This window comes from Macadamia integrifolia, unplaced genomic scaffold (assembly GCF_013358625.1).
Source record: "Macadamia integrifolia cultivar HAES 741 unplaced genomic scaffold, SCU_Mint_v3 scaffold3511, whole genome shotgun sequence".
NCBI classification, from domain to species: Eukaryota; Viridiplantae; Streptophyta; class Magnoliopsida; order Proteales; family Proteaceae; genus Macadamia; species Macadamia integrifolia.
Window position 1 is genome coordinate 1 of NW_024869566.1, and position 12,350 is coordinate 12,350.

General features: G+C 35.8%; 1 protein-coding gene across 3 annotated transcripts; it reads right to left on the reverse strand.

Annotated features, from left to right (window-relative positions):
- Nucleotides 1-26: 26 nt before the first annotated feature.
- Nucleotides 27-8,361, reverse strand: LOC122068180 (cyclin-J18). 3 transcript variants are annotated; one of them, XM_042632048.1, is made up of 10 exons: nucleotides 8,157-8,361; nucleotides 7,964-8,040; nucleotides 7,013-7,121; nucleotides 6,828-6,926; nucleotides 6,728-6,745; nucleotides 6,594-6,664; nucleotides 6,213-6,339; nucleotides 6,072-6,132; nucleotides 317-404; nucleotides 27-230 (listed from the first exon to the last, which is right to left on the reverse strand). In XM_042632048.1, the coding sequence occupies exons 1-10, from the start codon at nucleotides 8,214-8,216 to the stop codon at nucleotides 194-196; spliced, it is 747 nt and encodes a 248-aa protein (XP_042487982.1). In that variant the 5' UTR covers nucleotides 8,217-8,361; the 3' UTR covers nucleotides 27-193. The 3 variants fall into 3 exon arrangements, with proteins under 3 accessions (XP_042487982.1, XP_042487983.1, XP_042487980.1); XM_042632049.1 differs by having other exon boundaries at nucleotides 27-404; nucleotides 7,013-7,112; XM_042632046.1 differs by having other exon boundaries at nucleotides 27-404.
- Between the last annotated feature and the right edge of the window lie 3,989 nt (nucleotides 8,362-12,350).

Sequence of the window (12,350 nt, forward strand, 5' to 3'; positions counted from 1 at the left end):
AATAATAAGTATATTATACAGTTGGTTACCAGAGTTCATGCATATTCATTGAAACTAGTTCTTTCCTTCTTTTTTGCCATTCTGCATTGCCCCTAAGGCACTGAAGAAGTTAAAGCCAGTCTATCACTTGGGTTTCTTGGTTCACACTTCACAGCCTTGAGTATCATTGAATGAAAACTTGATTTCCAATCGATCACCCACCATTTAAAATCAAGTGGCTATTGTGCCTCCTGCTAGATCAAACAAGTAATAGCATGAAGATGTTACTATAGTTTCTTAACACACAATCAAGTCTTTTGATCTAATAATAGTCAACTTCACTGAACCATCCTTCAGTACATGCTCAAGAATAGTTTTTACTATTTCTTGAATATCTTCTTCATTGTATGAGGTCACAAATTTCACTGCAAAAACAAAGTACCTTTGTTAGCACGGAAGTGGAACTTCAAGCATAATTGTCAATATAGTACCTGATTCCCCACCGACACACCCTACTCCACCACTTTATAGGCCTGAGCTCAACCTCTCAGACTCAATAATCAGGTTAGGATTTGGTCAAATTCAAAGATTGCGACAGGTGAAAAGGGGGGTCCCCCTCCTATAACTTCTAGGAACTGATGTGAATTACCCTCAAAGTCCCAAGTTCAGAAATCCTAAGGGCCCGTTTGGTATCATTTTAAAAAAATGTTTCTATTGTTTTTTTGTTCTATTAGAACAAAAAAACATAAAAACCGTTTGGCAACATTATGATGTGTTTCGATTTTTTTGAAACAAAAATTGAGAAAAAAACGAAAAAGGACCCAAAAGTTGGAACTCCAAAAAGGAGTTCCGTCAATATGGTTTCGTTTCAAAATCCCTAAATTAGAAACCATTGTTCCCGATAGCTATCAGACTTGTGAACGGCTAGAGCAGTTGGAGTTTCTGCAGGTAACTCCTCTTCTTCTCTCTTCTTCTCTCTGAACTTTCGTTCCCGATAAAGCAACGCAACGCCTACTACTAGAGGACGGCGATTTCTTCTTCTTCGTTCTCCTTCTTCTTCTCTTCTTGGAATTGGAACCCTACAGCTGCCTCCTTCAAATTCTCCGTCGCCGATCACGTTTGACTTCGGCCGCAACCAGCGATCGTTACCGACGAATCTTCATCTAAGGTTCAATAACCCCCAGGCGTGGAGGTTCCGCTACAGGCCACTATAGTAAGACCTAGGTTTTGATTTCTCTTTCTTCTCTGCTTCTCTGTGTAACTATAATGTTTGCTCTGGTAGTCTCTGTTAGTTGTTTCTGTTTTGATGTTTGAGACTGAGCACGGTGGTCAGTCTATAATGTTTGATTTCTCTGTTAGTTGTTTCTGTTTTGATGTTTGATTTCTCTTTCTTTAGCTTCTTCATATTTCAACGGCTTCTGTTTTGCCCCAACACCCCAACAAGTGAAGAGCTCCCGGAACCAACAGAGACGAGGTATGCTCTCTCTCTCTCTCTCTCTCTCTCTCTCTCTCTCTCTCTCTCTCTCTCTCTTCTTTTTCAGTCAAGTGTGATTTTGAAGTTCAGTTTTGGTCGAGTGGCTTTGACCCTTTGCGTATTTTGTCACTGCTTCTGATTTGGAAGCCCTATCCAGACATGATGTTGGGCTCCCCAGCTCACCCTTCAAACTTTCATCCATGTTTAATTCTGTTTCTACCTTTTTATTTGTAAAATTTTATGGGTAGATAACATGATCAAGCTTTCATGTAAGAAATCACATTTCATGGATGGGATTAGTCCTTGTGCCTGGGTCCTTATTGAATATATGGGAACTCCAAAGAGCTACAGACTCTGAGCTCTATAAATTTTTTAGACCTAAGAGTCAGATAGTGGGTGTGGTTTCTTCCATGGCTCCTGCGTGAGAGCCTCCATTTGCATATTTCAATATCTTCTTGTGAAAGGGGAACTACTTACTTATTAGTTGCTTCTCTGTGTAACTATAATGTTTGCTATGGTAGTCCCTGTTACTTTGCTTTTTAGTTGTTTCTGTTTTGATGTTTGAGACTGAGCGCGGTGGTCAGGTTTGTATTGATGGAAGGCGAAAGGGTGGGTTTTTCAGTGGCGGAAGAGAATGATTTTGTTCCCTGTCTGCTCCTAGGCATCTTATTTCTTCTTGATTCTATGTAGATTTTTCATAGGTCTTACTTTAATGTCATGGAATTCTTATGTTCCTCTGTGAAAGCAAATCCATTCTCTGTTCTTATGCTGTTAGTATGTTTGATTGTGTCAATTTCCAGGTTTCTGATATATCTAACTTCTTTTTAATCCCTAATTGTCTTCTTCGCGATCATTGTTAGTTTTCAATTGTTGAATTGGGATTTTTTTTTATCTAGTTACTCTTGCTTGGGTGCTTGTGAGCAGATCATTATACTATGTGAAATTACTCTGGCGTTTGTTTTGTTCTTCCCTGTGTCAGTTGCATTGCCTTGAAATTATAGAGACTCATGCCATCTATGCAACTTTTTGCTTGGATTGGATTACCAAATTATGTAAACATTTGAGTCGACCTGAGAATGATTGCCTATGTTAATAATGAGAGCATGTTCTGAAGTCCTCTTTTAGAATATGATACTGTTATTGGATGCTTCCTTATTGTAGTCTACAGAGAAGCTTGAGGTTTTTTTTGAATCTATAAATGTATGTACTTTGATTTATATTAATATAGGCTTTGGTTTTGTAAAAGCAGCATGTGTGTTTGTTTTCTATGGCACAGCCATTTCATTTTCATTTCCAGAAACCTACAAGCAGAGTTTATTTTATAATTTCTTTGTACATAACTCCCATGCCATTAATTATAGTATAGCTAGATTTTTTTTTAGCTAGCCAATGTCTTGTTACATAGTATGAAGTATTTCCCTGCCAACTATACTTATTAAGTTGTAATAAATAGTTAAATGTATTCCTTGAATTCTTATGCAAGGAGTGTTGGCTTTTTCCAGTTTTGTGATTAATTTCTCTTTAATATCATTTTAATAATTTTTATTAATGATTAATTCCACAATCTAGCTTATCCATGGCTTTTGTTTCCAACTTCCAAGTAGTCTAATTTCCCTTTTTGTGGATATGCTGGACTTGAACCTTTGACTTTTATATAATTCTGATTCATATTACTGCAAAATCCTTATCCAATCAGTCTTTGATGTTTAAGTGCAAGATAATAATTTTAGATTTGGTGGGTTGTGATTCTCCCATCATTTTTTCAGTTTTAATATTGAGAACTTGATATTCTTATCTCTTATTTTGGCTTGTGACATTTATGTCACTTTTGTGTTCTTTCTGTATGTCTAAACTTTGAATTCCAGTATCCTACTTTTCTTGTACATCTTTCAGTGATTTGTACCTTCCTCGTAAGTATTACATAGTGATGTATGTTCTTATGGTTATATCTTTGAAAGAGTTGTCTCTAGTACCTGACCTGATTTGTGGGATGGATACATTATGGATTCATATGCGTATTAATGAACACGCAACACTTGTGTTTTAAGGTGGATGCTATACTGCGTGACAGTTTGAGTAAAGGCCACCTAGTGTGCCATGCAATAGAGTGATTTAGCAATTCCAACTGTAGGATTGATAGAGTATGGTATGAATTAGCCAAATGTTAACTTCAAATTCAAACTCAATCATTTACTCCCCATGTAGTGGCTTGTTTTCTTCCTCAAGGTTCTCTCTCTCTCTCTCTCTTCTATTGATGGCTAAATCAGTTTTTCATGGTTGATTAGCTTGTCCATAAGTATCTAACAAACCTACAATTTGGATATGCTTGATTTCTTTATTATTTTCCTATGCTTGATTTCTTTGTTATTTTCCTATGCTTGATTTCTTTGTTATTTTCCTATGCTTGATTTATTTGTTACCTTGCTTGGTTTTATTGGTCTTTCCATTATCTCTCCCCAAGTCTGATTTTATTGGAGCTTTGTCACTTTGCTTGGGTATGATTCCAAATCTGATTTCCAGATCTCTTTGGTTATTTATAACCCCTAATTATAATAAGACATTGTTACTTGGGTTTCCTTGTTACTTTGCTTGGTCTTCATGCATGTAAGTTTTATTTACAAATTTTTGTATCATATGTGAAGATGAACTTTGTTATTTCTTTCTTTAGTATTCAGTCTTTCTTTGTCCCATACCTATAGATAATTTATGATTTTTGTTTAATTCGATGTTAAATTTCAACGACCCAAATCACATCTATTATTTGATATAGGCTGATAACCATGGATATAGTATATTTGTATGGTTGAAAGATGAAACACATATCTCTACCATACAACATACATTATGTTCAGAAAGCTCAAGCTCAACATCAACATCATCCACACCACCATCCGTTTCGAACGAGTACATGAAAGGATATCTGGAAGGGACACTTAAAGGATTAGATGACCAAACAAATAAGATGAAAGACATCATCCATGCATTCAAGTCTTTAGACTTGGAAAAAAAGTGAAAATTTTGGGAATTATGTAATAATTAACTTGCACAAGGCATTGTTAATACTGTATTTTATTCATCATTTGGAAACCATGTTTTTTTTAGTTGGTATGCAATATTTTATTATCCCAAAAGAATTTATATGACTATATTATTTTAATGTTATTTATGTAATTATTGACTTAAAAGAAAAGAAAAGAGAAAAAAAAAACCATTTTTGAAACAAGCATTACCAAACGGTAGAACTGTCGTTTCTTAATTCTGAAACTGTTCTAGAAACAGATTCACCAAACAGCCCTAAATCATTTAAAAATGGCGTTTTGACACAGAAACTGAAATTTCCGTTTTTGACACGAAACGGAGTTTCTGGAACAGAAACGATACCAAACGGAGCCTTAAATGGTGGTGTGATTTCACCGACCATTTACCCCTAAAGTCCTCACTCATCCCCTCCCTCTCAAATCAATAAAAAGTAAAACCCATCACAAATGCACAATCTTGCTACCCACAGGCCACATATGGTCTCCATTAGTAGACCCTAAGAATAATCTGCCACAGTAATACTAGAACGGAAAATGGGACCCACTTGCCTATGAGGGACCCATCAAACAAAGGATATCAAATAGAAGGGACCATCCTCAGACGGGTAGGTCTTGTACCATAGTTTTGCAGTTATAGGCAATCTACTCATGGGACCAGGAAACAGGGGTGCAGAAGGAGATTAGGCCACAGCTGGGTTATTTAGTAACAATAGATGACTCAACTTTGATCTGGTCTCAGGCTTTGAGTTTGAATTATGTCTGTTCTTGTGAATGGAGTGAAGGACCATCTGTGGATGGTAGGTCTTGTAACGTACTTTAGCACTTACAGACACTCTGCTCATGGGACTAGGAAACAGGGGAGAGGCAGGAGATAGGCCACAGGTGGGGTAATTAGGAACAGTTGATGACTCTACGTTTGATTTGGTTTCAGGCTTTGAGGTTAATTAAGTCTGTTTCTTGTGTATAGAGGGACCACATTTAGTCTCAGCTACTATCATGGGGCATTGTTGGTGGCCAAGGTTAACAAACAGATATTCAGTTTGGGAGAGGAAGAAGCTGTGTCTTCTAGTATTGACCCAATTTGTGTTTGAGTTATTTTGGTTTCTTCATGGGTCAAGACCTGTGTTCAGCCAACTTCTATTCTCACATCTAGTGACTGGTCAGTGTTAATCTCATGGACATGGCCAAGAAACTCATTTTCAACTGCAAAACATCTAATAATAAGTAAATTGCTTGAGGGCTATTGAATGTTGACCCACAGACAAGGGCCAGAAACTCATTAGGTAAACATATAATAATTCAAACATTTCTTAGGCTCCATTCTGTAAAAATCATGTAAATGGATTTTTTTCTTTGGTTATATATCTTTACCCAGATTTTACCTGAACACAAACGAAGCATTTAACGACTAAGGACTAACAGGCGAGGTGACATTATATGGGTTTAGAAATCAATCTATAGTTGCTGAATCACTTAATTTTCTATGGTGCAATTAAGCATAGATACTGCTGCCATTTCTCTACAAAGTGAGTTTCTCAGCAACATAACCACATCAAGTGCATTTATGTTATGAAACTTACCCCAAGGAAGAAGGGGAAACTCCAACTGTTGCATTGGAACTGTAATAACATATGAAGCAACCTACATAAAAATGGAGACTCTCAATGATGTAAAATAGGATATTAAAGGAAAGAAGGTGTCAGAACATGAAGAAAACATGCCAAGACAGATGCAGCAAGTGAACGAGGAGAGTTGAAAAGTGTTGATGTCTCCTCTGTTTCATATAGAAGATCCATGATATCCATGCATGCTTCAAAGCTTACAAGTTCCCCAATCCTTGCAAGTTCCCTGTAATTTCATGCATTGAGAAAATTATCATGGCAAAGAAAGGAATAAAACAAAAATATCTCTTTCACTAAAAATTTTCCCATGTACATGCTATATTCCATCTCAAAAGTATAGACTAGTAGAACCTTACCAGAAAAAAAAAAGTACAGACTAGTAGAAGGAGAGACCAACAGGTGTATGAAGAAACCAAAGTCCCACTCCATAACCGATGTGGGATTCAATAGTACAAATAAGTATTGCATTTTAAAACTCACCTGAACTGAACTAAAAGATTTTCCAGGAATACGAAACTGATATTCAATGCGCCAATCTCGAAATCTAACACCTGATAAAGGCTTAGTAGAAAAACCTAACTAATGTAGAACCTCTTTATCAACATTATATTTACCTGCATAAAGATTACTTCCTACAGAAATGTTCACATCATCAGTAGGTATGAATATGGCAGAAAACAATAGAGGTTTTCTTGGTTAAAATTGAAAACATACTGCTTCCAAAAAATCTCGTGTTGTGAAATGCTGTTCCTTAATAACTTCATCTCCCAAAGACTTCAAACTTTTTACGGACAAAGGACAAGAATCATGCAGCTGGAAAAAATAAAATGATGAGAAGATGTAGAAAATGATGACTGAAAATGACTATGAATTAAAAGGAAACCAGACAGAGAGCTTGCCTTGCTTGAGATCCATATAGAAATTAGTGCAAAGAGCTGCAAATTGCTCTCTCTCAGGGGTTTCAAAAGCCAGTTTCCTATGTCACTTTCCTGTATAAACCTAGCCTTCCTACATATAATTAGCTAAGAAATGTAATTAAGGTAAAAAAATGAAAACTGCAACAGAAATTAAATTTTAAGAAACAACATGAATTAGAGAATTCTCAAGTTCAGTTAAATAAGAACACAAAAAACATCAGCTGAAACTCCTAAATACATGGTTAATTAAAAGAATATGCTAATTTTTCCAAAGACGCTTTTAGACACTCATGATCATTATCAGAAACTAGATTTCCAGAATAAGAAAGCAACTCTTTTAGTAAAGAAGGGTAGAGAGGATCTACTACCTTCATTCATCTAATATTTGAGACAATGATCACTGATCACTTAACATATCGTTGGGGAAGCAGTAGAAACATTGAAGGCTACATCTAGAGGAATTGAGGATATGTCCACAAGCTGTAACAACTATTCTCAACCTTAGTGAATACTACTACATTCTAGCTCAATTCCCTTGTAATCAATGTAATCATAAATTAAAACTTTATACAACAATTCTTGAACAACAAAAAACTCAGACCAGATATCGTAATCGAGTGGGTTGGAACCCCTATAACTCAATTGGGCCTTTGGACTGCATTATTTTCCAATTTTCAACAATTAGACTGCAAATCTACTTAGACATATATTGGTAGAATTACAAATGACATTTATATATCATAGATTCACTCAACTCTGTCAATCTCCAGAAAAAGCGTCCCATACAGAACAAATGAAAGTTTATGAAGCATTTTCTCGAACAAATGGTGATTGTCGGCTTACGGAGTACATTCCCTTCGATCAAAATTGAAAGGATTGAAAAGGGCTCTGTGGTTGCAGATATCAACAACAAAAGAAAGGAAAAACGATCACCTTTTAAGAGACGGGTAGAATCGTTCAGTGAACATTGATAAGGCCGTGTATTTGACAATTGGAGGAACTCCCAGTTGCTTTTTGATTATTTGCAAGAAAATTTGAACAGAATCAATTTTATTAAGATTGAGGGAAAAAATTAAAACCGAATTAATTATAAAAAGGAAGAGTTAACAAGTAAAGTAGTACTAACAAGAGAGGAAGAGATGATGAACTCCACAATTCGAAGCCGCAACATCCGAGATTCCTCCATTTGATTTCGAAATCCCTCTCTCTCGCTCCTGCTTTTGAAGCTTTTAAATCTACCTCCTTCGCGCGTTTGCGAATCAACTAATTATGAAGCGGGTTGAACCAAGAAGGTGGTGGGTGGGTGGCATTTAGGTTGTGCTGCCAACCCGAACCCGTCCTCTATTAACCCAGTTATGAAACCATGCTGTTGGTGTTTGGCATCTTTAAATTCTCTATAATGGATGGTGCTCAGACTTTTTTTTTCTATTTTTAGGGTAAGCCCCGATAAGGGTTGAACCCTTTACCTATTTATTATGCGGAGTTGGTCTTTTAAATGAGCTATCATTTAAGCCCTGTGGCTGTAGGTTTGAAGGATAAAAATTAGTGGGAAAATTGGGAAGTGGGTCTTACATATTATGAGTTGGATTGACGAGGAAAGGAAAGGAAAGGAAAGGAAAGGAAATGAAAGGAAAATAATGGGATTTGTAATTTTTAGTAGATCCACTTCTACAAGTAAAGGGAAAAAGAAATTGAATAGAATTCTATTGCAAAGAGAGTAAATAGGATGAAAAGAAAGATAAACACAAAACAAAATTTTCAACTTCAGAAGTGAATGGAGTGGGAAAAGTTAATTGCCACATCAGTAGACAATAATTATTGTATTAAATAACCTTGTCTGATAAGTTTTCCACATAACAAACAAATAATTAAGGTTTTTGGTATTTTGAGGAAAAGTTCATCATTCTCCCTCCCTTTTTTTTCTTTTTCCTTTTTCTCCATCAAACAATTTGGACTTTGGCGTTAGATCCTCTTTTTACTACTCTAACCTTGTATTAATCATAGTTTTTAAAATCAGATCTAGACCGATTCCAGATGTTGACTCTAGGTTTTAAGTCCTTGTACAAGTGGGGCCAAGTTTTCCTCACAAACATCTCCAGTCTGCCAAACTCACATGTCAAGTTACAATCCCAATTGAGATCCCATGCCTCATGGCGGTTAAGGTTGAAAATATTGTTGCAAATAAGACCTAGTTGGAAATACAAAGCAAAATGGGTGCAACATATTGCAGCATTTTAATACTCTAAAATTTGATATGTGGTTAATTTAGATAATCCTTCCTACATCTAATGGTTGAGATTAGTCACATCAGCCACCCTCATAGTCAAAATGAAGTTGCATACAAGGTGATAAAGGAGATCCTTACGCATAATAGACAATAGTGACCATAGTGCAGATCATAGTTAGTTCGAGGACAACAATAATTTGAGAATAACAATAATACATATGACAATTAAACGAATAAGTGAATACACATATTATATGTTTCATTGAAAAAATGTGCAATTTGCCATATCAATCCAAAAATTCGGTTTTATACGCATATTTTAATAGTAAACCGTATTAACCTATATATATATATAATAATCTTATTTTATTATTTTTTTCTTTTTTCTAGTGGATTGTAAACCATCTTCGATTATATCAATTGTTAACCATTTACTAGGTGGTCGCATTAATGACAAAAATCAACTGGCTGGGGTTATGGACAGGGTTGGGGAGAGAGGAGGGATGTATATATTGACGGGACGAAGAGTCGACCACAAGATCTCTTTGATTTTGCACCATAGGCAACTACCACACTGAGCTTATTCCCTACAAAGATCTGAATTACATCTGTCATGGATGATAGATGATTAGATCCTTGGTTTTAATGATTTGAGGATTTTATAAATTTTCTTTTTGGGAAAATTACATCTCCCTCCTTTATAGTTTGTCAAAATTATGCGTGGGTCCAAAGGTTTGAGCGAATTACGCTCCCTCCCTTGAAGCATGAAAGATTCTTACATTTAAGTCCAATCCGTTAGTGACCATAAGTTTGAATCTGTTATGTGGTGATGTCACATTTTTTATACCTATAATACCCCCATAACGAAGTGAAGAGACCAAAATACCCTTCACTTAAAATGAGATTGAAAGAGGATGAAAGAGGGAAATCTTCTTTCAATCTCATCATCTTTTTCCAAAAGCCCTAACTGCAAGCCCTTTCCCTCTTTCAATTTCATCGTCTTCATCCAAGCCCTTTCCCTCTTTCAATTCATCATCTTCATCCGCTTAATAAATGCAAATCGCGCTCTCAGTCATCCATTGTGAGAAAACGACGGCATCTTCGCAAAGACGACGGCATCTTTGTGAACCCTGTTTTCGATTCAAGTGTGCATATCATTGAGTTTTTTTTTTTTTTTTTTTTATTACTTGGTTTGCAAGTGTTCTTTTTTATTTGATTTGCTCTTTAGGGTTTCTTTGATTTTGAAATAGATTCTCTTACTTTTACTGAGATCGTAGACACTGAATAAAGAGATTGTTTGATTTTTTTTTATTTTTTTTATTTTTTTGGTTTTGTTTTTTCTTATGAGGTTTTGTAGTTTTTGGAAAGGGACTTTCAATTATAATGGGATTCATCAAAAGTGGACGAAGATTGAATAGAATCTGTGGCTTGATAATCATTGATAAGAGTTTTTTCTTTCTAATATTTTCACACTTTAATTTCAACAAACATATATAATGTAGTTGGTTGATTGCTGAATGATTACTGACTGAAATGTTTTGTAATGCTTATGGCATCTGTGTTTCGTTGGTGGTGGAAGCAATTGAGGGAGGTTGAGGGAGGTGGTGGTCGGTGTGAGAAAGGGAAAGGGGGAAATGTGGCTATGATTCTCGGTATTCACCTTTTCCAACGGTTCTTTGTTTTGAGAATACTTCCCATTTTAATGTGTATTTACCCTAAAGGGTATAATTTCGGTTTAATGTTTGCTTATCTGGGTTCGTCGGCGTGAATCAATAGGAGATGTGCAGCTTCTTCACCTGTAATGGTTGTTGAGGCCGATTTGCAGAGGTTCTCGGTGTTCACCTTCTCCAACAGTGTTCACCTTCTCCAATGGTTATCTATTTTGAGAACACTTCCCATTTTAATGGGTAGTTTCCCTAGAGGGTATAATGATCCTCTCAACAAAAGACTTGCATTAATAAAAGGGTATTTAAGTCTTTTCATGTTTGAAATTAACATAATACTCACAGCGTCAGCCTCAGGGGAGAGGGGTGTAATTCGCTCAAACCCTTAGATCCACGCGTAATTTCGACAAACTATAGGGGAGTGAGATGTAATTTTCCTTTTTTTTTTTTTTGGTAAAAAGGATTTCACCATTTCAACCAATGCAAAAATGAGCCCAATATAATATAGGTACGGTTGGCTCATGAGTTTTAATTTTGGAGCACAGATGATATGAAAGCATTTCATTTTTATTTTAAAGCAAGCATTTTACTTGTAACTAAACTAATCCGACTCCCAAAGGAGTATAAATATATGGAGTAGACTTTGTTGTATGAATCAAAATTTCTAGTCAGTATCAACCCTTGGGACTCTAAAAAATGATGGATTTTAAACTACAAAGAATCACATTTTAGATGAATTAGGCAGTGGATGGTTCCTAGTAAATTATGAGTCTCTATACTTGAAAAATGAGATATTGGAGTAGATTAATATTTAGCGGTAACAACTCTTCAACACTTGTGAGTCCTACATAAGTGCAACAAATGCAATAAATTAGAGTTGATTTAAACATTATAAACACATTCACCATAAGGCTATTGAATAAGTCAATGAGATTGAAATCTATTGTCTGAAGCAAGAGCTATTTGAAAGGTGTTCACACACGTTTCAAACAATGGTAGTCGTTGATCGGCTAGTGCTCATCCATTGATTGTTCCCTCAACCCTATCATGCAATTCACTCCAACAAGCAGGCATGGTCTAGAAGTTAAAGCAACTTCGTCACGTGTATCCATCGGACGGCAACACTTTCAGGGTTCCTTAGGGACCGATTCACTCTACGTAGATTAATTGAACCTAGATTACGTTCCATTGACATATGATTGTGTTTTTCATGTTTATCATTAACTCAATTCTCACTTATGATATCTCCAAGTGCTGTCACAAAAACCTCTTGTCTCATAGACTTTCCTTAGTCTCTTTCTACCTTATCTCTTGTTATTTCAACAAGCTCTCACCCTTTTTGGACTGTCTACTAGTCATTAAACTACCTTAATTATGGTAACAACATGCTTAATCAAACAAGTCTCTACCATGCTCAGTCAAGCAACAT

What these genes read in the sequence shown, in the direction of transcription:
- LOC122068180 (XM_042632046.1), bottom strand. Translation starts at nt 8,216, where the DNA reads ATGGAGGAATCTCGGATGTTGCGGCTTCGAATTGTGGAGTTCATCATC. An exon ending in TCATCATCTCTTCCTCTCTT is followed by an intron (nt 8,041 to 8,156) that starts GTTAGTACTACT and finishes ATAATCAAAAAG; the next exon opens with CAACTGGGAGTTCCTCCAAT. An exon ending in CTATATGGATCTCAAGCAAG is followed by an intron (nt 6,927 to 7,012) that starts GCAAGCTCTCTG and finishes TATTTTTTCCAG; the next exon opens with CTGCATGATTCTTGTCCTTT.